Source organism: Pan paniscus, chromosome 7 (genome assembly GCF_029289425.2).
Source record: "Pan paniscus chromosome 7, NHGRI_mPanPan1-v2.0_pri, whole genome shotgun sequence".
Classification (NCBI taxonomy): Eukaryota; Metazoa; Chordata; class Mammalia; order Primates; family Hominidae; genus Pan; species Pan paniscus.
In genome coordinates, this window is record NC_073256.2 from 40,978,524 (window position 1) to 41,004,169 (window position 25,646).

General features: G+C 38.2%; 1 protein-coding gene and 1 pseudogene across 7 annotated transcripts in view; both read left to right on the top strand.

Moving 5' to 3' along the window:
- Positions 1-25,646, top strand: part of PPP3CC (protein phosphatase 3 catalytic subunit gamma) — a 100,708-nt gene that overhangs the window by 31,029 nt on the left and 44,033 nt on the right. For 6 of the 7 annotated variants that reach the window (XM_034965815.3, XM_034965816.3, XM_034965812.3 and 3 more), the window contains exons 2-3: positions 3,289-3,486; positions 3,835-3,959. In XM_034965815.3, coding sequence (XP_034821706.1) covers positions 3,459-3,486; positions 3,835-3,959 — 153 coding nt within the window. In that variant the 5' untranslated portion in view covers positions 3,289-3,458. Of the gene's footprint in view, positions 1-3,288; positions 3,487-3,834; positions 3,960-22,723; positions 22,861-25,646 lie in introns of those variants that run through there. The other variant, XM_008977232.5, reaches the window with a different exon arrangement.
- LOC103786964 (transcription factor BTF3-like) lies at positions 18,490-22,706 on the top strand (annotated as a pseudogene).

Consider the following 25,646-nt stretch of genomic DNA (forward strand, 5'->3'; position numbering starts at 1 on the left):
TGGGGCTTACAGGACTGGAAGTTGCTCTGGGTGAGTCGGAGGTGAATGATGAGTGAATGTGAGGGCCTAGGACATTATTGTACACTACTGGAGACTTTATAAACTTTATAAACACTGAACACTTAGGCTACACTAAATTTAAAACAAATTTTTCTTGGCTGGGCATGGTGGCTCACTCCTGTAATCCCAGCACTTTGGGATGCTGAGGTCGGCAGATCACTTGAGTCCAGGAGTTCAAGACCAGCCTGGGGAGCATGGCAAAATCCCATCTCTACAAAAAATACAAAAATTAGCCAGGCATGGTGGCGCACACCTGTAGTCCCAGCTGAGGACTGGGAGGCTGAGGTGAGAGGATCATTTGAGCCAGGAGGTTGAAGGTGCAGTGAGCCATGGTAGTGCCATTGCACTCCCATCTGGGCAATAAAGCGAGATCCTAGCTCAAAAACAAATTTTTTTTCTTTAATAATATATTAAACTCAGCTTACTGTTAAGTTTTTACTTTATAAATGTTTCAGTTTTTAAAAACTTTTGGACTTTTTTGTAATAACACCTAGCTTAAAAGACAAGTACATTGTATAGCTATAGAAAATAATTTTTCTTTATATCTTTATAGGCTTTTTCTATTTAAAAAATTTAAAATTTTTTTTAACTTTTAGAATATTTTGGTAAAAATGAACACACACACATACACACACACACACACACACACACACACACACACTGAGCCTAGGTCTACACAGGGTCAGGATCATGAATATCCCTGGCTTGCCCCCCTACATCTTTATCCACTGGCACACCTTCAGGAGCAGTAACAGGCATGGAGCTGTTATCTCCTAGGATAACAATACCTTCTTCTGGAAGTCCTCCTGAAGGACCTGCCTGAGGCTCTTGAGGAGATGTCACTCTTTTCAGAAATTTGCCCATGGTGTTTTGCTTGGTTTATTTCTATTTTTCATTGTAGATTTGTTTGTAAGCAGTTAATGCAGCATGAACGTTCCTGTGTATTAATGAAAACCTTTCTGTTTTTGGGGGTCCATGTTTTCACACTTCCTAAGGAGTTTGTTGAGGTGTGCAAAAGCTTCTCCCAAACCCTTCACTGTGAGTTTTGTTGGGGGTTCTTTTTCTTTCTCCAGCAAACTTCCTTCTCTCTTGCTGCTTCTTCAGCTGTGCATTCCTATTCCAGTTCCAACTCATTAGTCAATTCCTGCGATGTTATTGTGGCTATAATGTTACTAGATGACAGGAGTTTTTCAGCTCCATTTAACTACAGTCCGTTGTTGACCAAAACATCATTTTGTGGCACACAACTGTATTTAGCTATTTTAGTGGTTGGGTAGCTGCTATCGTTTTTTCAGTGAAATTTGAGTAGTTAAAATGAGTCAAGTAGTAGCTGAAAGCATGACGAAACTTACAATAGGACTTTCTTTACTTGTAAATGATACAGTATGGTATGGCTAGATTAAGTCTTTTAAAAATACTCATAGATTTCAATTTGGTTCTTAAACTTGGTGCCATAAAGCTGGAAGTGGAACCATTGGACATATATCAGAAATTCAATTGAACGCCTCCTTTTAAATTTATGGTTTACAGACTTGTGGCTCTTAATCCCAGGGGATCTAAAGTAGACTGTGTTATAAAGTAGGCACATAACAAGACAACAGCCAATTTAAAAATATTAAATGAACTTGCTAATTCTCCATGATATTATATATATAAACTTTGTACCTAATGTAAACTGAAAGTAGTTATTAGCATTTCCAGATTAGAAAACATAACTGGACTTCCCTTATCTGCTTTTTCCTTTTTTTTTTTTTTTGAAACGGAGTCTTGCTCTGTCGCCCAGGCTGAAGTGCAGTGTCACAATCTTGGCTCACTGCAACCTCCATCTCCCAGATTCAAGCAATTATTCTGCCTCAGCCTCCCAGGTAGCTGGGATTACAGGTGTGTGCCATCACACCTGGCTAATTTTTGTATTTTTAGTAAAGACAGGGTTTCACCATGTTGGCCAGGCTGGTTTTGAACTCCCGACCTCAGGTGATCCACCTGCCTTGGCCTCCCAAGGTGCTGGGATTACAAGCGTGAGCCACACCACACCCGGCCCCTTATCCATTCTTTTATGCTCTGTTACTACAGCAAATTATTCTCAGACATAGCTCCATCTTGGTAGTAGTGTTCTTGTTATTATCAGTAACAAAGTACATTAAGCTACTGCCTTTTGTTTTATTCTGTTTTGTTTTGTTTTGTTTTGAAACAGTGTCTTGCTCTGTTGCCCAGGCTGGAGTTCAGTGGCGCGATCTCAGCTTACTGCAACCTCTGCCTCCCACGTTCAAGCGATTCTTCTGCCTCAGCTTCCCGATTAGCTGGGATTATGGGCACTTGTCACTACACCTGGCTAATTTTTGTATTTTTAGTAGAGGTGGAGTTTTGCCATGTTGCCCAGGCTGGTCTTGAACTCCTGACCTCAAGTGATCTGCCTGCCTCAGCCTCCCAAAGTGCTGGGATTACAGGCATGAGCCATGGTGCCCGGCCGAGACTTCTAAAACATAGGTGTCATTAGGACAGTTCTATAGGAGAAATAAATGCCATTTTAGTATTGTGACTACTTTTCTTTCATTTTCTTTAACCATAGTTTCATTTTTAACACCTGTTCTATAGATAGAAAAACAAAGATACTCATGTCATCTAGTGTCTTGTCTCATTTATAACTTGTTCCCTGAATCAGCTTCAAGTCTTTCATGTTTATGTGTAAAACATAGGGCTGGGCGCAGTGGCTCACTCCTGTAATCCCAGCACTTTGGGAGGCCGAGGCAGGTGGATCACCTGAGGTCAGGAGTTCGAGAGCAGCCTGGCCAACATGGTGAAACCCTGTGTCTACTAAAAATGCAAAAATTAGCCAGGTGTGGTGGCATGCTTCTGTAATCCCAGCTACTCAGGAGGCTGAGACAGAAGAATCGCTTGAACCCAGGAGGCGGAGGTTGCAGTGAGCTGAGATCGTGTCACTGCATTCCAGCCTGGGTTGACAGAGCAAGCCTCCATCTCAAAAAAACAAACAACAAAAACCATTATAATTTATGCACACACAAATATTTAAAATGATTGTCACCTTTTTATACTTAGAATTGATCATTTATGATACATAGTATCTTAGAATTTTTTCCCCACGTACTGGTGCTGTGGATGTGAAATCATGGTGATTTATTAGGTTTAATTTGTCATGTAAAAGAATTGTGTTCTGTTTGTTCTCTTTACATTTAAATATTTTAAATTATTATTATTTTTTTTTTGTAGCTGTCCCCTTTCCTCCAACCCAACGGCTTACTTTCAAGGAAGTATTTGAGAATGGGAAACCTAAAGTTGATGTTTTAAAAAACCATTTGGTAAAGGAAGGACGACTGGAAGAGGAAGTAGCCTTAAAGATAATCAATGATGGGGCTGCCATCCTGAGGCAAGAGAAGACTATGATAGAAGTAGATGCTCCAATCACAGGTATAAAAAGTCTTTGCATGATACTTTTTTACAGTATAGATTTGCATGAGCAGTTTTGAGAAATAATTACAAATAACCAGCTAAAAAGTGGTGTGGTAATTTTTCTAGAAATTATGAGACAGTCAGGATTGGTTAGGATATTTGTTGTTAATTGAAGAAATACAATTTTAAGTGTCTCATATTTCCAGTAGAACTATTTAGTATGAGTAGATTGACTACAGTTTTACAGCAGTCCTGTCAAAAGCTGGAGTGATTTAAGTTAGAAGTTAAACTGTGATCCCTTTTGGTGTAATGCCCTTTGTCTTCTAAGGTATAATTTCTCACATCACTTTATGCTTTTTTTCCTAGTATGTGGTGATATTCATGGACAATTCTTTGACCTAATGAAGTTATTTGAAGTTGGAGGATCACCTAGTAACACACGCTACCTCTTTCTGGGTGACTATGTGGACAGAGGCTATTTCAGTATAGAGGTAAAAATTAAACTGGATATGTTGGGACTATTATATTGTCTTTTAAAAAAGATGATTTCCATTCTTCAGTAGAAGAAATTAAAATGAGAACTCTGGCAGAATTTATAAACTTTGTTACTTTCAAAATTAAAGTAGTAGAAATGTTTTAATTGATAGAACAGTTATTCCTTTTTTAAAACCAGTAGAAAATCTGACAAATAGGCTATATATTAATATTAACCCAATTTTACAAATAGTTAAATGTTCACCAACTTTTCCTCTTGAAGGTAGTATAAAGGATTGTATAAAAATGACATAAATTGCTATTCACCCTAAATGGGGTTTAGATTAGCTGACCTTAATTATAAGACCATAAGCTGCTGAGCTACAATTAACACTTAGATTAACTGCCAGTGCTAAATAAGCACTAAGCTTTTTGTAGGAATAATGTCTGGTACTGGTACACATAGTAAGCACTTAATAAATGTTCACTGAAGGGGAAAAATGAGTTGTAGTTAATTAAAACTTATACTTTCCTTTTATATATTTTGAAAATGGAAAGATAGGAACATGTTTAGAATTAAATAGAAGCTTTAATGTGTAAAAGATAAAACTACTTTAGAACTTTATGCAACGACTTGAGTACAGTGGAACCACAGCACATTCATAGTTAATGTTCATTGATTCAACTCTACATGCTGGCAAATAAAAGAGAAAAAAACTTTTGAAATAGTGTGGGTAATAGGATTTGTAATGTGACCAAGAATAAGCATGAGCTGAGAAATTGAGTCTGCTTTCTGTCTTGCTGTCTATAGTCCTGCCTGCCCTCATTGTGTGAGAATCTCACTGTACTAAGTGTGTTTCTGGTGGTTAAAGGTTTATTGTCTTGCAGCCTCACTCCTAAATGCAAGTCAGCTCTCTCACCTGATGCCCAAGCAAAGGAGCAGCAGTTGCTCTATTGCTGTAGAAAAAATAAGCAAAAAAATGGATTTTTAGTTTTCTGTTAGATAGGCAATCTAAATTCATGAATCAGAAAAGTTCAGTGTTGGCCAGGCATGGTGGCTCACGCCTGTAATCCCAGCACTTTGGGAGGCCGAGGCAGGCAGATTACGAAGTCAGGAGATCAAGACCATCCTTGGTAACATGGTGAAACGCCGTCTCTACTAAAAATACAAAAAATTAGCCGGGTGTGTTGGCAGGCACCTGTAGTCCCAGCTACTTGGGAGGCTGAGGCAGGAGAATGGCGTGAACCTGGGAGACGGAGCTTGCAGTGAGCTGAGATCACGCCTCTGCACTCCAGCCTGGGCGACAGAGCAAGACTCTGTCTCAAAAAAAAAAAACAAACAAAGTTCAATGTTAGTTGCCAGTGCACAAAATTCATTTAGTGTCAAATGTGAGGACAAAAGTTAAAGGTATAAACTGACAAAATAGTAAAGCCCATTTTTCCTTCTGCTCTGTAAATGTCCAAGATCTCTAAATAGGTACTGGGAATAGGTGGAGGTTATCCTTGCAGACTGTATCATTGAGGAGCTTCCCTGTTGCCACTCATATCATGCATGTTTCAGTAGACATAAGTCAAATGTATGGATGTGGGGCTGCGCGCAATGGCTCATGCCTGTAATCCCAGCACTTTGGGAGGCCGAGGTGGGTGGATCACCTGAGGTCAGGAGTTCGAGACCAGCCTGGCCAACATGGTGAAACCCCATCTCTACTAAAAATACGAAAGTTTGCCAGGCATGGTGGTGGGCGCCTGTAATCCCAGCTACTTGAGAGGCTGAGGCAGGATAATCGCTTGAACCTGGGAGGCAGAGGTTGCAGTGGGCTATTGTGCCGCTACACTCCAGCCTGGGTGACAGAGCAAGACTCTGTCTCAAAAAAAGAAAGAAAGTATGGATGTTAGAAAGACACATTGAGTTCAGTTTATTTCTTTGTGTTTTTGCTAGTATGAGAAGGTTTCAGACGGTAAAGATTAGAAGAATACAAAAATTACTGAATTTCTAATTAGCCATTTTATTTTATTTTATTTATTTAGAGATGGGGTCTTGCCATGTTGCCTAGGCTGGAGTGCAGTGGCTATACACAGGTGCGATCATTTCGTACCTCAGCCTCCAACTCCTGGATTCAAGCCATCCTTCTGCCTCAGCTTCCTGAGTATCTGGAACTATAGATGCACACCACTGTGCCTGGCTAGTCATTGTATTTAATAAAACAACTTTTAAAAAATTTATTTATTTATTTTTTGAGACAGGGTTTCGCTTTTGTTGCCCAGGCTAGAGTGCAATGGCACGATCTCGGCTCACCGCAACGTCCGCCTCCCAGGTTCAAATGATTCTTCTGCCTCAGCCTCCCAAGTAGTTGGGATTACAGGTGCCTGCCACCACGTCTGGCTAATTTTTTGTATTTTTTTAGTAGGGATGGGGTTTCACCATCTTGGACAGGCTGGTCTTGAACTGCTGACCTCGTGGTCCACCCACCTTGGCCTCCCAAAGTGCTAGGATTACAGGTGTGAGCCACTGCGCCTGGCAATAAAACAATTTTTTTTTTTGAGATGGAGTCTTGCTCTGTTGCCCTGGCTGGAGTGCAGTGGCACGATCTTGGCTCAGTGCAACCTATGCCTCCTGGGTTTTAAGCAGTTCTCTGCCTCTGCCTCCTGAGTAGCTGGGATTACAGGTGCTTGCCACCACACCCGGCTAATTTCTGTATTTTTAGTAGAGATGGGGTTTCACCATCTTGGCCAGGCTGGTCTTGAACTCCTGAACTCGTTATCCACCCACCTTGGCCTTCCAAAGTGTTGGGATTACAGGCATGAGCCACCGCGCCCAGCCTAAAACAACTTTTTAGTGATAAATTATTATGCCAAATTATCTTCTGATTAACTCGTATAACTTAAAATAGCTTTAAAATAGTTTTAATTCATTAATACATTCAATAAAGCACATAGAAAATATCAACAATGATTTTGTGCACAGACATCATGTTCAGAATATTTTGTGTTATGCATTTTTTTCCTCACTCATCAATAAAGTTTCTTGAGTGCCAACTTTATGGGCAGGCTATGAGAATAAAATAAAGAATAAAATTTATGCTCTGTAGGAGCTTCCAGTCTAATAGAAAAGATGCACTTACGAATAGACTTTCGTTATAATATAAAATGTGCTTCTTGAATTAACAGCGTTTTTCATATTAGGACTTAGCACAGTGCCTAACACATAGTAGGCACATAGTTAATATTTGTTGAATGAATGAATGTTAATAAATCATAGTTTGTATTTAGCTTTATCCTGTTAATTAGATGTTTGCTAACTTAAAGGGTTTTTTCTGCAATAACTTCAGAGATAAATGAATCAAAACTTTAAGGTGACAATGACATTTTATACCAGTGTTAAAACCAAAGTATGAGATCTATCGAGTATTCATTGGAAGTCACTTATTTATAAACCACTAAGATTATAAACCTCTATAGGCTATAGCTTACTCTAACATGTTGCAAGTATACACTTGAAAAATAATTTTTTAATAAATATTCTTGATAGCCATGAGTGTGATGTTTTTGTTTAATAGATGAAAATAAGGTCATGGAATTCTTATTACAATTTTTTGTTATAAATAATTTATTTTTAATAGAAAAGTTGGGAAATGCAGAATCTAGAAAACAAAAACTTTCTACAAATCAGAGATAATCACTGTTAATGTTTTATTATACTTTCTTGCAGCCTTTTTTCTTCTTTTACATTTGTATATATTTTGTTTTTAAGAAAATTGAGAGCATTTTGTATGCTCCTTTTCTGATCTTCTTTTTCCACTCAAGATTGTATGGAAAGCATTTTTCTGTATTGTTTTCTCCAGAAGTGTAGTGTCAAAGTCAAATAAAATAGAGACAAATCTCTGAAATTAAAACATTTTATCTGAGAAGAAAAAAGACCAGCCTGGCGAACATGGTGAAACCTCGTCTCTACTAAAAATACAAAAATTAGCCAGGTGTGGTGGTGGGCGCCTGTAATCTCAGCTACTTGGGAGGCTGAGGTGGGAGAATGGCTTGAGCCTGGGAGGTGGAGGTTGCAGTGAGCCCAGATCGCCCCACTGCACTCCAGCCTGGGTGACTGAGCAAGACTCTGTCTCAAAAAAAAAAAAAAAAAAAAGAAAAGAAAAGAAAAAAATGCAATTTGGGGCATACACACAGACTGAGCAGTCTTTGGTATGTCTGAAGAAAAGAGAAGGTTAGGTTTTATGAGAAAGAAAAATGTTATGTATTGCTGTTTGAGAAAGTTCATTGACACTATAAGGTTCTGGAGGGCTGACAAGTTTTACTTAATCTCATGTAATCAATTTATATTCTGCTTGATCTCCGTTAATAGTTTCATGAGTCCGTCAGTTTCTTTATTAGAGTTGTGGAAATTTTTATTTAGCCTATTGCACTTAATGTTATCAGTAACCTGTATTTAAGAGTACTTGTTGAAGTCTTTTCCATGAATCTGATTGTGCATGTTTTTAGAGACAAAACAGTAACTGGATGACAAAAGCTTAGAACAGCCATGGTTAAAAATCTGATGAAAGTTTACGATTGATAAGGAATTTTGTTATTTCTATTATAGATAGCATTTTAGGATACAATAATCAGAATTAAGACTGAGTTATGAGTTATGCAATTTTTATGAGTTATACAATTTTTGAAACATTTATATTAACAACATACCCATAAATGCAACTAAAATAAGATCTATTATCACTTACCATTTAACAGTTTCTTATATAATTTACTAAATGAGCCTGATCATTTCATATCTCTGTAAGATGAGGGATATAGATCTTTTGAGGCTTTCCAGGGGCTGAACTGGAAAATCCCAAAGTTAATTTAATTTAATTTTATTTTTTTGAGACGGAGTCTCGCTCTGTCACCCAGGCTGGAGTGCAGTGGTGCAATCTCAGCTCACTGCATCCTCCGCCTCCCAGGTTCAAGTGATTCTCCTGCCTCAGCCTCCCAAGTAGCTGAGATTACAGCCCCCCACCACCATGCTCAGCTAATATTTGTGTTTTTAATAGAGATGGAGTTTCACCATATTGGCCAGGCTGGTCTCCAACTCCTGATCTCAGGTGATCCACCTGCCTCAGCCTCCCAAAGTGCCAGGATTACAGGTGTGAGCCACTGCAGCCAGCCCCAAAGTTAATTTTAGGTCAAAAGTACTTAATTGAGGCTGGTCACAGTGGCTTAAGCCTGTAATCCCACTGCTTTGGGAGGCCTAGATGGGAGGCTAACATGTGTCCAGGAGTTCAAGACCAGCCTGAGCAAGACCTTGTTTCTATAAAAATAAAAAACAAAAAAAGACTTAATTGAGGATTTGATTTTGGGGACGTTTGTCAAAGATGTCAAAAGGCTCAGAACATCTGATCAAAACAGAGTCACACAGGTCACTATAAAATAATGGTCATTTGGCTGTGTGCAGTGGCTCATGCCTGTAATCCCACACTTGGGGAGGCCGAGGCAGGTGGATCACCTGAGGTCAGGTGTTTGAGTCCAGCTTGGCCAAGATGGTGAAACCCCGTCTGTACTAAAAATACAAAAAGTTAGCCGGGCGTGGTGGTGGGTGCCTGTAATTCCAGCTACTTGGGAGGCTGAGGCAGGAGAATCACTTGAACCTGGGAGGCAGAGGTTGTAGTGAGCCAAGATCGCGCCACTGCACTGCAGCCTGGGCAACAAGAGCGAAACTCTGTCTCAAGAAAAATAAATAATAATAATGATAATAATAATAATAATAATAATATTCATTCAGCCAGTGATAAAAGATTTCCAAAGTAATACAGAAAGTTACATGGATGTAAAAACGTTAGTTTCCTTAAAGTTTAGTTTTCCTAAGTAATAAGATACCTAATAAGGGCAACACAGAAATTATCTTGATGAAATGTGAAAGTTTTGTGTCCTTTTTTTTTTTAATGTTTTAAATTCTGGTATACATGTACAGAACATGCAGGTTTGTTACATAGGTATACACGTGCCATGGTGGTTTGCTGCATCCATCAACCTGTCATCTACATTAGGTACTTCTCCTAATGCTATCCCTCCCCTAGCCCCCCACCTGCCAATAGGCCCTGGTGTATGATGTTCCCCTCCCTGTGTTCTTATTGTTCAACTCCCATTTATGAGTGAGAACATGTGGTGTTTGGTTTTCTGTTCCTGTGTTAGTTTGTTGAGAGTGATGGTTTCCAGCTTCATCCATGTCCCTGCAAAGACATGAACTCATCCTTTTTTTTGGCTCCATAGTATTCCATGGTGTATATGTGCCACATTTTCTCTTTCCAGTTTATCACTGATGGACATTTGGGTTGGTTCCAAGTCTTTACTATTGTGAATAGTGCTGCAGTAGACATACGTGTGCATGTGTCTTTATAGTAGAATGATTTATAATCCTTTGGGTATATACCCGATAATGGGATTGCTGGGTCAGATGGTATTTCTGGTTCTAATCCGTGAGGAATCACCCCACTGTCTTCTACAGTGGTTGAACTAATTTACACTCCCACCAACAGTGTAAAAGCATTCCTATTTCTCCACATCCTCTCCAGCATCTGTTGTTTCTTGACTTTTTAGTGATCGCCATTCTAACTGGCATGAGAGGGTATCTCATTGTGGTTTTGATTTGCATTTCTCTAATGACCAGTGATGATGAGCTTTTTTTCATATATTTGTTGGCCGCATAAATGTCTTCTTTTGAGAAGTGTCTGTTCATATCCTTTGCCCACTTTTTGATGGGGTTGTTTGTTTTTTTCTTGTAAATTTGTTTAAGTTCATTATAGATTCTGGATATTAGCCCTTTGTCAGATGGATAGATTGCAAAAATTTTCTCCCATTCTGTAGGTTACCTGTTCACTCTGATGATAGTTTCTTTTGCAGTGCAGAAGCTCTTTAGCTTAATTAGATTCCATTTGTCAATATTGGCTTTTGTTGCCATTGCTTTTGGTGTTTGAATCTTGAAGTCTTTGCCCATGCCTATGTCCTGAATGAAGCATATAAAAGTTTTGTTTTTTAAACAAGCTACCAAAAAGGTGAAGAAAAACCTTCTGTAGTATGATTGTTTCTTCTTATGTGATGTTCACTTACATAACCTGGAAATCAAACCTGATGTAAAGAGTACTTGAATTAATCAGACAGAGGAAGAATGTGCCCAAGATTATGAATGTTGCAATTCAGCTACATCAAGAAAAGCCAAGATACATTAGAGGAAAACATAGCTTTTTTAGGCTTTTAAGATAAACCTCTTAGTGTCAGATCATAACAGTAGAGTTAGAATAGGAGAAAAAAAGTTATAGGAGCAGATGAAAAAGTTGGAGAGAGTCACCTTCTAGCCAAGCAAAAAGATACACTTTTTCAAGTGGAGAAAGAACAGAAGGCAATAATATATGACTTGCAATCATGTACAGTGAAGGACAGCAGAATTTGAAGTTCTGAGGTATACATTTGAGAAGTTGCAAAAAGAAACAGATTTCAGAATTCAGTATCAAAACCTCTTGCAGTTTTACTAAGAGAAAGTCAATACTTTAAGAAAAGCCCTGTTCTACCATAGGAGACCAAATTTTATAGTTTTGTATTAGTGTCTTTTTACTATCAAAGCTCAATCTTTGGGAAGACCACATGTCATTTTATTTTTTTATTTTTCAATTTTTATTTATTTATTTTTTTTGAGACGGAGTCTCGCTGTGTTGCCCAGGCTGGAGTGCAGTGGCACAATCTCGACTCACTGCAGGCTCCGCCTCCAGGGTTCACGCCATTCTCCTGCCTCAGCCTCCTGAGTAGCTGGGACTACAGGCATGTGCCACCACGCCTGGGTAATTTTTTGTATTTTTAGTAGAGACTGTGTTTCGCAGTGTTAGCCAGGATGGTCACGATCTCCTGACCTTGTGATCTGCCTGCCTGGGCCTCCCAAAGTGCTGGGATTATAGGTGTGAGCCACTGCGCCCAGCCCCATATGTCATTTTATTTTAATTATAGCCAGCTTGATCACATACAAAATTCCATTTATAAATTCCGTTTTCACAAACCCTATTACAATTTCACTCAGACTATTAATGACATGCTTGGACTTTCTGCTTTGTCCTGTATTTCCTTTCTTAAATAACCATTTTATTTTAGGATGAAAATTTGCCGCATAAGATTCTTTGTCATACAAAATTATTCTATTTCTCAATGAAGAACACATTTTAATGCCTATCTCATAATTAAAAAAAAAATTTTTAAGAGACAGAGTCTTGCTGTGTCACCCAGACTGGAGTGCAGTGGTGCAATCATAGCTCACTATAACCCTGAACTCCTGGGCTCAAGCAGTCCTCCTGCCTCAGCCACCTCAATTAGCTAGGACTACAGGTGTGTGCTACCACGCTTGGCTAATTTTTTTTTTAAATTTTTTTAGAGTTGGGTCTCACTGTGTTGTTCAGGCTGGCCTTGAACTTCTGGCCTCAGGATACCCTCCAACCTCAGCCTCCCAAAGTGCTAGCATTACAGGCATGTGCTACTACAGCCAGCTTGTATCAACAATTTTAAAAACAATTAATTTATCAAAGAATTTACTTAAGTCACAAGAACTGAAAAAACATCTGGGTTAATTACTACATATTTTATATGAGCACTCATTTACTTAAACTAATCAGAATAAATTTTTTTAGGGATTTCTGGCTGACTATATGAGATTTTATTATGTAGACACAGCATACAACATAGTGTATATATATAATATAAGCATATCTACACAGATATACATACTTATAAATAAATTCTTATGGCTTTTGTTTTAGAGTTTTGGTCATGAGATAGTAAAACACTCACCAATTTATAAAAAACAGTAGGATTCAGATTATCTTTCTGACAAAATGGAATAAGGTCAAACTTAATGTTCTTTTTTAAAACAGGCAATATTATGAGGGTTGTGAACTAAATTTTGAGTAAAGTAGTTTGAGTCAGTTACCAATAAACTGGATTCGACACAGAATAGTTAATTGTGGAAATATGACTGAATTATCTTCTAACAAGGTCTGTTCAGTATTTTATTGGTCTCAATTCTTTATCCTTGAAGATAAAAGTGTTGCCATTCCTTTTACTATGGGCAGGCTATCTTTACATGGGAATTTCATTTTTGCAAAGGAAAGAGCATGAAGGTCAAAATGATTTTCTTTAATATCTGCTGGTTTTAAGTGTTTTACTTAAATGGTCAGTATGCCACAATAGCTGAAGAGTTTTGAAAAAAGAGTTTAGTTTAGAAAAAGATAAGAGGAGGCAGAGCGGGAGGGGAAGGCTCTAGAGAGGAAAGTGTTTCAGCTAGCTTTGAGGCAGTGTTTTGTAGTGAGTCATTCTTTGAGTCCTAAATCCTTTTTTTAGCCTCAAAATATCAATGAGATACGCATATCTTATTTGGAGTATATTATTTTCTAACTGTGGTCTTTTAGTTTAAAGAACAACAGACTGTTTGAATGATCCTTACAATGTTTGAACATGTTACCGGCTGGAATCCCAGAAAATATCTTGGCATGCCTTTGAATTTTCAGAGCCCATTTTATTGTGAGTGCTCTGGTTTAATCCCAAATACACAAAAACCAATTAAATATAAGCACTGAATTTGCAAAGGCCAAATAAACGCAAGCACAGATGGGAAAATAAAGTACCCACTTACCAAGAAGGACGATAAGAAGCCTTCTCCAACTGAAAGAAAAAAGAGAGATCCCAAGGCCTCAACCCAAAGGGAAAAATCCCTTCCCTGAGACCCCACAGCCAGGGTCTACAAGGAGGAAAAGAGTCTTCCTTAATAGGAGATCCCTCAGCCAGATCAGACGGGAAGGGGAAAGACACCGTCCCATCCAAATCCCAAATAAAACAGAACTCAACCAAAATCGGGAGTTCAGTCCAAGAATGACTCACTAAGGGAAAAAGAGGCAACTTGCAGAAGCTGTTAGGGGAGGGGGTGACTTTCAGAGGTCCCCAGTGTGGCTACCTCGTACTATAGTTCCAATGGCTGCTGATCTTCTCTGAGATGAGTCAGCCTTAGACTCATACTTGACCAAGTATATCAAAGTCAAATGAAACACAGAAATGAATCTCTGAAATTAAGATGTTTTATTTGTGAAGAAAGAATTGCAATTTAGAGCATGCACGCAGACAGAATGGTATGTCCGAAGAACAAAGAGAAGGTTAGAGGTTTTATGAAAAAGAGAAATGTTACGTGTTGCTCTTTGAGAAAGTTCATTGGCACTAGTAAGGTTCTGGAGAGCTTGCCAGTTTTGATTGGTGAGTGATGGCAGTGGGTAAAATTAGCCTTAGAATTTCAGCAGATCATTTCAGTAGCCATTAGATAAAACTGGTTTCCAGTAATAGCAGGCAGTTTCGGCAGACATGCTTGCAGAGAATTACATTTTTGGGTCAATGTTATATGTGCTGAGTGCTTCCCCCACGCCCTCTTGACTCTGTTTTAGATGGGTATGACAGGAATAACCCAGTTCATATGATCAACTTTCACAGTAGTTAATGATATAAATACCTTAATTTATTTCACCATTCTTCTACTGTTGGAAAAATAGGTTTATAGCAGGTCATGCTATTGCGTACATTTTCCCTCTGTCTTCCTTACAAACAATATCTCTATTTTATTCAGATAGATGGGATTGGGGTTGCAGGGAGAAGCTTTGATCTCAGGGAACGAAGGCCCTTATCCCAGCCCCAGGGAATGAATTCTGGGTGGTCTGAACTACTCAAGACAATCAATTTCCTGTCACTAATGATTGGTCTAGGGGTAAACACTGGATTTTCTTTTAACCAGTAATATATAAAGGGAACTCTGCTGGGTTTTTGTTTGTTTGTTTGCTTTTGGAAACACTCTTTCTTGATGAAAAGACTATTGCAAGGTTGAAGCTTTTGGACCCCCATTCTACCATTTCACTTCATATGTGGATGTGTGTACTGTAGCAGCCATGCCGTGACTATGAGGAGGTGACATGACTAAGGAGGAAAAGCAGACCTGTGAATCGCTGATCACAGAGGTACAGAGGGCTTGGTTTCTTGGTGAAGATGTTGAACTAGTACACCAAACCTGGACATCTCATCTCCAGACTTGATGTGTTTTTTGTTTTGTTTTTTTTTTTGAGACAGAGTCTCACTCTGTTGCCCAGGCTGGAGTACAGTGGCACCATCTCGGCTCACTGCAGCCTCCACCTCCCAGGTTCAGGTGATCCTCCTGCCTCACCCTCCCGAGTAGCTGGGATTACAGGCACCCACCACCACGCCCGGCTAATTTTTGTATTTTTAGTAGAGATGGGGTTTCACCATGTTGGCCAGGCTAGTCTCAAACTCCTGACCTCAGGAGATCTGCCTGCCTCAGCCACCCAAAGTGCTGGGATTACAGGCATGAGCCACTGCGCCCAGCCCAGACTGTGTTTTATGAGGTATTTAAATATCTTACACAACAGCAAATTGGATTTGATATCACTTGTATTTAAATGGTACAAGGTTGTCTTCCAATTATTTCCACTCTGCACATTGCTAAAGTTAACATCTTTTTGAATGTATCTGTGATGGCATTTCAGATACTTAGATCAGATTCTCACACATGAAGTAACCGATCAAAGAGTAGAACATTTTTAAGACTTCTGCCGCTGATAAAACAAAATAGTAACGTTTTATTTTTCTTTGAGCCTTTTGGTGTTCCCTCTTCATTTGTACCTATTACAAAGTGCTGGCTGGGCGCCCTGGCTCACACCGGTAATCCTAGCACTCTGGGAGGCCAAGGAGGGTGGGTCACCTGAGAGGTCAGGAGTTCGAGACCAGCCTGGATGACATGGTAAAACCCTGTCTCTACTAAAAATACAACAAATTATTGTGTATTGTGGCGTGTGCTTGTAGTCCCAGCCACTCAGGAGGCTGAGGCAGGAGAATCGTGTGAACCCTGGTGGCAGAGGTTGCAGTGAGCCTAGATTATGCCACTGCATTCTGGCCTAGGTGACTGAGTGAGACTCTGTCTAAAGAGAAAAAAAATAAAAACAAAGTGCTTCCTCTTCCTCTGTGAGAGAAGCTAAATTTTAGTTTCTTTAATTGATTTTGTGAGAAAAGAAAAGATTAAAGGGAACATTTTCAGCAAAGATATACTGTATTAAAAGCACAGAAGCTGCCAAAGAGAAAAATGTTATCAGATGAGCAGGTGATATAAATGTTATTAGATGACCAATTGATGAACAGGTATTGACACATAGAAATGATTCTGGAGGCAGAGTAAAAATTCTGTTCACAAAGAAGTAAAAAGTAATTGAGTGGTTGAACAGATCTCTTGATAATCATGACCTTGTAATTGAATTATACAAGACAATTGTACAGTTGCATCCTGATGTATAAAATAAGGAAATAAAACTTGAAATTAGAGGCCAAGAAGCACATCACCAAATGACACTGTACTATGGGTGGATTGTGCCTTTATATATCTCATTACCTCAAAAAGGTGAGTTAGAAGGCACAAATGTATACCCAGATAAATCAAAAGATATATTGTGTTCTTGGTTGGGAAAGGTAGGTATAGAAAAGAGAAGTGCATTCTAAATTTGTATATTGATTTAATATAATTTTTTCTTGGAATATTTTGTGAAAATTGGTATCTTGGTAATGAAATTTAACCCCTCAAAAGAATAAAGCCACACAAGGTTATTTATATGTGTCTACATGTTTAAGCTTTATGATTATTTTGCAATGCCTGTTTCAAAATGTGTATATGCTTTAATGCAACAATTCCATTTTTCAGAACCTATGCTTTAGATGCACTCATAATTACGTACAATGATGTTTGAATTGTTTGTCACAATGATTGAAAGTTTCTTTTGGCATTTGATAAACAGGCTTCAGGGATACAAAATACCCTGCAATGTGTAGGAGACTCCTAAACAACAAAGAATGAATGATTCTCAGATTGTCAACAGTGCCTGTGTTAGATTCTGGGGATCTAACAGGGAGATGCACAAGCAAAGTCCTTTACTGTATTTTCTAGTGAGAGGGACAGCATCATGCATTTGTTTACCATCCATGAGAACCAAATCAGAGGAAGGAGCTAAAGCGGGACAGGAGCAGCTAACTTAGATGGAGTGATCAGGGCAGGTTCTTTTGAAGAGGCAATTGTTGAACAGAATGACCTGTGGGAACAAGCTGTGCATAGATCAGGGGAACTACATTCCAGGCAGAGGCACAACCAGTGTAAAACCTTACAGGCAGAAGCAAGTCTAGGGCAGTCCATGTGTAGTAGTGAGGCTATCGAGGCTAGACAGAATAATGAGTAAGGGAGAGATGGAAGAGGTGCAGAGAGTGGGGCACATAGATGATGTCAGGCCTAGTAAACCATGTCAGTGCATTTGGGTTTTATTCTGAATGTGCTAGGAAGTTATTGGAGGAATTTTTTTTTTGAGCAGGGGAGTGACATATTCACATTTATGTTTTAAAACAATTACTTTGGCTGTTAGAAGGTCAATTGACTTTTGGAGCCCAAAAGCAGGTGCAGGGAGACCAGTGAGGATTTAATCTAGTAATATAGGTAAGAGATGTCAGTAATTAGATTAGGCATACTGAGAAACATTTGGATTCAGGATTTCAAAGTCTTTCCTTTTTGAGGAGGTGGGAAAGTCTCAGTTGAGTTGATCAAGCTCCTCAGGTCATGGCACATTTCTCATCAGTCTTTGCAAAGTCCCTCTTTTTTGTTTTATTCTTTTTGTCCTTATCTGTGATCTCTGAGTTCCTTACTCCCTCTCCCCAGTATACACATGCTTCTACTGTATTTAATATATGATTCAGAATACATCTAATATATATATGAATGAATGATTCTCAGATTGTCAACAGTGCCTGTGTTAGATTCTAGGGATCTAACATGGAGATGCACAAGCAAAGTCCTTTACTGTATTTTCTAGTGAGAGATACAGCATATATATATATATAACAAATATATATTATATATAAAATAGTGTATATTATATACAATAGTGTATGTTATATATAATATATAATAAGTATATATTACATATAATATACAATAAGTATATATTATATATAAGTATATATTATATATTATAAATAAGTATATATTATATATTATAAGTATATATTATATATTATATATAAGTATATATTATATATAGTATATATTATATATAAGTATATATTATATATAGTATATATTATATATTATATATAATACGTATATATTATATATAATATATACTATATATAAGTATATATTATATATAAGTATATATTATATATAAGTATATATTATATATTATATATAAGTATACATTATATATAAATATATAATATATAAGTATATATTATATATTATATATATAATAAGTATATATTATATATTATATATATAATAAGTATATATTATATATTATATATATAATAAGTATATATTATATATTATATATATAATAAGTATATATTATATATATACATAACAAATAAATATATATATATTCACTAATTTGAGATGGAGTCTTGCTCTGTCTCCCAGGCTGGAGTGCAGTGGCACGATCTCGGCTCACTGCAACCTCTGCCTCCCGGGTTCAAGCAATTCTCCTGCCTCAGCCTCTCCAGTAACTGGGATTACAGGCGCATGCTACCACGCCCAGCAATTTTTTTTTGTATTTTTAGTAGAGACGGGGTTTCACCATGTTAGCCAGGGTGGTCTGGATCTCCTGACCTCGTGATCCACCCACCTTGGCCTCCCAAAGTGCTGGGATTACAGGCGTGAGCTGCCGTGCTGAGCCAATACATCTAATATATTAATTTTTTAATGTATAGAGCTTTTACGGATAAAATATTTTAATTTTACATAAATGATATGGTGCTGTCCAGTGGTCTTGAAATGTTAACGTACACCATTATTACCTGGAAAGCTTGTGCAAACACAGGTTGCAGGACCCTGACCCTGTTTCTGACTCATCAGGCGTGGGTGGAACCTGGCAATCTGTATTCTGTCGGGTTCCCAGGTGATGCTGTTTACCACACTTTGAGATGAATGTGACTATACTTTGAGAACCACTGTTGTAGTGCCATTTATACTGTTGACTTTTTTCACTTACCACTTTTTTTTTACATTTATATATATTTTATTATACTTTAAGTTCTAGTGTACATGTGCACAACGTGCAGGTTTGTTACATATGTATACATGTGCCATGTTGGTGTGCTGCACCCATTAACTCGTCATTTACATTAGGTATATCTCCTAATGCTATCCCTCCCACCCCCCCCCACCCCACAACAGGCCCCAGTGTGTGATGTTCCCCTTCCTGCGTCCAAGTGTTCTCATTGTTCAATTCCCACCTATAAGTGAGAACATGCGGAGGTTGGTTTTTTTGTCCTTGCGATAGTTTGCTGAGAATGATGGTTTCCAGCTTCATCCATGTCCGTACAAAGGACATGAACTCATTATTTTTTTATGGCTACATAGTATTCCATGGTGTATATATGCCACATTTTCTTAATCCAGTCTATCATTGATGGACATTTGGATTGGTTCCAAGTCTTTGCTATTGTGAATAGTGCTGCAATAAACATACGTGTGCATGTGTCTTTATAGCAGCATGACTTATAATCCTTCGGGTATATACCCAGAAATGGGATAAGATATATCCAGGTTACTACTATACATGCCTCTAGTTGATTGCTTTCTGTCTGCTGTATAGAATTTCACAGTATTTATGTATGACACTTTAGTTCTCTCTTTTGCTTGGTGGACGCCTAGTTTACCTCCAGTTTCTTTCTAACATGAACACTGCTATGATGAACACCCTCATATAAATCTACCATGATTTAATGTCTCTAGGTTTTATGAACAAAATGGGATTGCCAGGAGAAAGGTTGTATGCATTCATACTTGAACTGAGCATTGGTTGCCAGATGGCTCTTCAGAATGGCTGTGCAAGTCTCTATTCCTACCAGCAGCACTGAAGAATTCCTATTTCCTCACATCCCTCCTTCCAGAATATGATTTTATCTCATATTATAATACTTGCCAATATAATGGGTACAAAGTAGTATTCTACTGTTTTAATTAATGTTTCTCTAATTACTGATGAAATTAAGCATCTCATATGCCAGCCATTCAGCTCTTGCGCTCACTCTTAGGAGTTTCTTATGTGACCTTTCAGAGATAGGTTAAACATATACAAGCATATTTGCAAATCTAATGAAAAAATAGTGTACTTGTCACTATACATTGCCCTTTAATTGCTGCTTTATCTGAGTCCCACAGATTTGGACATGTATTGCTTTCATTATCATTCAGTATTTTATATTTTAAGAATTCTCTTTAACCCTAAAATAATGAAGTAGTATGTTTTTTCTTTCCAGTCATATGGGATTTTTTTAGAGCTAGTATTTTGTTACTGATTATTGATTTGATGTAATTTGATTAAAGAAAATGATTGGAATAATACTCATTCTTTGAAATTTATTGAGACTCCTTGTGGTATAGTACAGAGTAGATTTTTGTGATTTTCCCATATATTCATGGAAAGAATGTGTATTCTCTACTTGTTGAGCTATTCTTTATAACTTTGACTATTTTTGTCTGCTTGAACTATCAGTTACTTTCAGCACTGTGTCAAAATTTCCAACTACCATTACAGTGTCATGCATCATTTAATAAGGAGGGTACGTTCTGAGAAATGGGTGCCGATTTTGCTGTTGTGAAATCATCAGAGTGTACTTACATAAACCTAGATGGTATAGCCTGCTACACACCTAGGCTATATGGTATAGCCTGTTGCTCCCAGGCTACAAACCGGTACAGCATGTTATTGTGCTGAATACTGTAGGCAGTTGTAACACAAGGGTAAGTATTGTGTGTCTAAACATATCTAGATGTAGAAAAGATACAGTAAAAAAAAAAAAGAGAAAAAATGGAATACCTGTATAAAGTACTTATCATGAATGGATTGTACAGGACTGGAAGATGCTCTGGGTGAATCAGTGAATGATGAGTGAATGTGAAGGCCTAAGACATTGCTGTATACTACCAGATGCTTTATAAACACTGTACACTTGTGCTATACTAAATTTATTAAAAAGTATTTTTCCTTCTTCAATAATAAATTAGCCTTAGCTTATTGTAACTTTTTACTTTATAAGATTTTTAATTTTGAGCTGCCATCTTGCGTCCCCGTGTGTGTGCACCTAATCTCAGCTGGTGGTCCACCCGAGACCCCCAAGCACCAACCCTAGCCCCCCACGTGGCCCCTTATCTGCTCTGAGAAGATGAAACAAACAATTATGAGCCAGGAAAGACTTGCCAAACTGCAGGCACAAGTGCGCATTGGTGGGAAAGGAATGGTTCACAGAAAGAAGAAGGTGGTTCATAGAACAGCCACAGCAGATGATAAAAAACTTCAGTTCTCCTTAAAGAAGTTAGAGGTAAACAATGTCTCTGGTATTGAAGAGGTGAATATGTTTACAAACCAAGGAACAGTGATCCACTTTAACAGCAGAGATGCCAGCAAACTCTTTCACCATTACAGGCCATGCTGAGACAAAGCAGCTGATGGAAATGCTACCCAGCATCTTAAACCAGCTTGGTGCACACTGTCTGACTAGTTTAAGGAGACTGGCTGAAGCTCTGCCCAAACAGTCTGTGAATGGAAAAGCACCACTTGCTACTGGAGAGGATGACGATGAAGTTCCAGCTCTTGTGGAGAATTTTGATGAGGCTTCCAAGATGGAGAATTTTGATGAGGCTTCCAAGAATGAGGCAAACTGAATTGAGTCAACTTCTGAAGATAAAACTTGAAGAAGTTACTGGGAGCTGCTATTTTATATTATGACTGCTTTTTAAGAAATTTTTGTTTATGGATCTGATAAAATCTAGATCTCTAATATTTTTAAGCCCAAGCTCCTTGGACACTGCAGCTCTTTTCAGTTTTTGCTTATATACAATTCATTCTTTGCAGCTAATTAAGCTGAAGAATCCTGGGAATCAAGTTTGAAACAAAGGTTAATAAAGTTCTTTGCCTAGTATACCAAAAAATAAAAAAGATTTTTAATTTTTTTAAACTTTTTGACTCTTTTGTGATACCACTTAGCTTACAAGTGGTATTATGAGTGAATGTGAAGGCCTAAGACTTATGCAGCTGTACAAAAATATTTTTTCCTTATATTCTTATTCTATAAGCTTTATTAAAACCTTTTTTTTAAAAATTTTTTGGTAAGAATGAAGACACACACACACACACACACATGCGCGTGCGCACGCATCTAGGCCTACAGAGGGTCAGGATCATCAATATCACTGCCTTTCACCTCCACATCTTGTCCCACTGGAAGGCCTTCAGGGGCAGTAACAGTCATGGAGCTGTCATGTCGTATAACAGTGCCTTCTGCTAGAATCCCTCCTGAAGGACCTGCCTGGGGATGTTTTACAATGAGCCTTTTTCTTTTGTAAATAGAAGGAACAAACTTGAAAGTAATTATTAAAAGTATGGTATAGTAAATACACAAACCAGTACCATTTATTATTATCAGGTATTATGTACTGTACATAATTGTATGTGCTATACTTTTATATGACTGGCAGTGCAGTAGGTTTTTTTACATCAGCATCACCACAAACATGTAAGTAATGCCTGCATGTAGACATTATGATGGCTACATCACTAGGGTGTAGGAATTTTTCAGTTCCATTTTAATTTTATGGGACCATTGTCCTGTATGTGGTGTGTTGTTGACTATAACAGCATTATGTGGTGCATGACTATATTGATTTATCTGTTTCTCAACATAGGCCTCTGTATTAGTTCTTTTTCATGCTGCTGATAAAGACATACCCAAAATTGGGAACAAAAAGAGGTTTAATTGGACTTAACAGATCCGCATGGCTGGGGAGGCCTCAGAATCATGGCGGGAGACAAAAGGCAAAAGGTACTTCTTACATGGCGGTGGCAAGAATGAGGAAGAAGCAAAAGTGGAAACCCCTGATAAACCCATCAGATCTCATGAGACTTTTTCACTATTACAAGAATAGCACAGGAAAGACCGGCCCCCATGATTCAGTTACTGTCCCCTGGGTGTGGGAATTCTGGTAGCTACAATTCAAGTTGAGATTTGGCTGGGGACACTGCCAAACCATATCAGCCTCTCAATTTTTGCTTGTGTTTTGAGGCTGTGAAATATATACAGAATATTTCATAATTGGTATATACAATTGATTATCATCATTCATGGGTTCTGTATTTGCGGATATGCCTATGTCTCCTTGCTAAAATTGATTTGTAAACTCAAAATCAATACAGTGCTTTTGTGGTCACTGGTAGACATGTGGAGAGTGATCTACTACTTTGAGTCTCCCAATGCACATGTTGCCACCTCAGACCAAATAAGGCCACACTCTCCCTTCTTGTTTTAGCTCTCATGCTTTAAACAAGTATTCTTTTCATAGTCTATTTAGTGCCTGAATGCCTGCTATAGGTAACCAATCTCTTTAGTTTCTGGTTTATCTTTCCTGCATTTTTTATGTACAAAGTAGATACATACGTATGAATTTCATATATCTTCTTTATTATATAGAGGGTGGCATACTACAGCTACTCTTGTACTTTTTATTTTTTTTAAGAGACAAGAGTCTCACTCTGTCACCCAGGTTGGAGTGCAGTGGCATGATCATGATCATAGCTCACTACAGCCTCAAACTCCTCGCCTCAAGGGATCCTCCTGCCTCAGCCTCCTGAATAGCTGGGACTACAGGCACGTGACCACCACATCTGGCTAATTTTTAAATGTTTTGTAGAGATGGGATCTTGCTGTATTGCCCAGGTTGGTCTTAAACTCCTGGTCTCAAGCGATCCTCCTGCCTTGGCCTCCTAAAGCACTGGGATTGCATTTGTGAGCCATTGTGCCCAGCCATACTTTGCTTTTTTCATCTAAAAATATGTCCTGGAAATCACTCTAAATCAGTTTATAGAGATCTTTCTCATCCTTGTGCTTTATTGTGTGAGTGCATCATAGCTTAGCCTCTCTCCTATGTATGGTCATTTAGGTTGTTCCTAATATTTTACTATTACACACATGCTACAGCCTTGTGCATATTTATTTTCATATTGTTGGAAGTGTATCTTCAGGGTAGATTCCTAGAAGTGGGTCAAAAGTTAAATGAATGTGTAGTTTTGTCAGTTTGGCCAAATTGTTTTTTTACTATGCAAATTATATTATTATTATTATTATTGTTATTATTTTTGGGATGGAGTTTCGCTCCAGGCTGGAGTGCAATGGCGCGATCTCAGCTTACTGCAACCTCTACCTCCCAGGTTCAAGCGATTCTTCTGCCTCAGCCTCCTGAGTAGCTGGGATTACAGGCACCTGCCACCACGCCTAGCAAATGTTTGTATTTTTAGTAGAGAAGAGGTTTTACCATGTTGGCCAGGCTGGTCTCAAGCTCCTGACTTCAGGTGATCTGCCTGCCTCGGCCTCCCAAAGTGCTGGGATTGCAGGCGTGAGCCACCGTGCCTGGCCTATTTTCATTTTTGTGTGGTCAAATTTACCTATCTTTTATTTTATTGCCTCTGGATTTTTAGTCATTAGTTACACAGTTCTTACCTACACCAATTTTGACCTACACCAGGCTTAAGAAGAACTCACTCATGTTTTCTTCTAGAACTTGTGTGGTTTTTTCTTTTTACATTTAGATTGCTCATCCTTTTGTTGTTTATTGTACCTTGTGTGAGATGTGGATCTAACTTTATCTTTTTTTTAAAAATGGCAACCACTTGTCCCAGAGCCATTTATTTAAAAGTTCATCATTATTACTGTGATTTGAGATGCCACCTTTATTATTTACCAAATTTTTGTAGGTACTTTTATACTATATCTGTAGTATAAAATTCCACTGGTATATTTATCTACATAAGGACCAGTACCACTGTTTTGATTATAGACATTTTATAGTATGTTTTAACATCTGGTAGGGATAGTCTGCCCTCATAGTGTCTCTTTTTAGTGTTTTCCTGGTTATTCTTTCTTGCATGTTCATTTTTCCATGTTAATTTTAGTGTCAACTTGTCTAACTCCATGAAATAGCTTGTTTGTATTTTTCTTGGAATTTCATGACTTATAAGTTAAATTAGGGAGAACTGTAATCTTTCTTTTTTTTTTTTTTTTTTTTTGAGACAGAGTCTCGCTCTGTCACCCAGGCTGGAGTGCAGCGGTATGATCTTGGCTCACTGCAACCTCTGCCTCCCAGGTTCCAGTGATTCTTTTGCCTCAGCCTCCCAGGTAGCTGGGATTGCAGGCACTCGCCACTACGCCCAGCTAATTTTTGTATTTTTAGTGAGACGGGGGTTTCACCATATTGGCCAGGCTGGTCTCGAACTCCTGACCTTAGGTGATCCACCTGCCTCGGCCTCCCAAAGTGCTAGTATTACAGGTGTAAGCCATTGTGCCCGGCTGAGAACTGTAATCTTTTCATGTTGATTTATTCTATCTAAGAACAAGGGATGTCTTTCCATTATTTCATGTCTACTTTTATGTCTTATAGGGACATTTAAATTTTTTCCTTGTGTGGATTTTGCACATTTCTTGTTATATTTATTCCTGTGTCTTTAGGCCTCTTTGTTGCTGTTACAAATGGGGATTTCTCCACCATGATGTTCTGTTGATTTTTTCTGTATAAAAGGTCTATTTTTGTTTGTTTGTTTTGAGACAGAGTTTCGCTC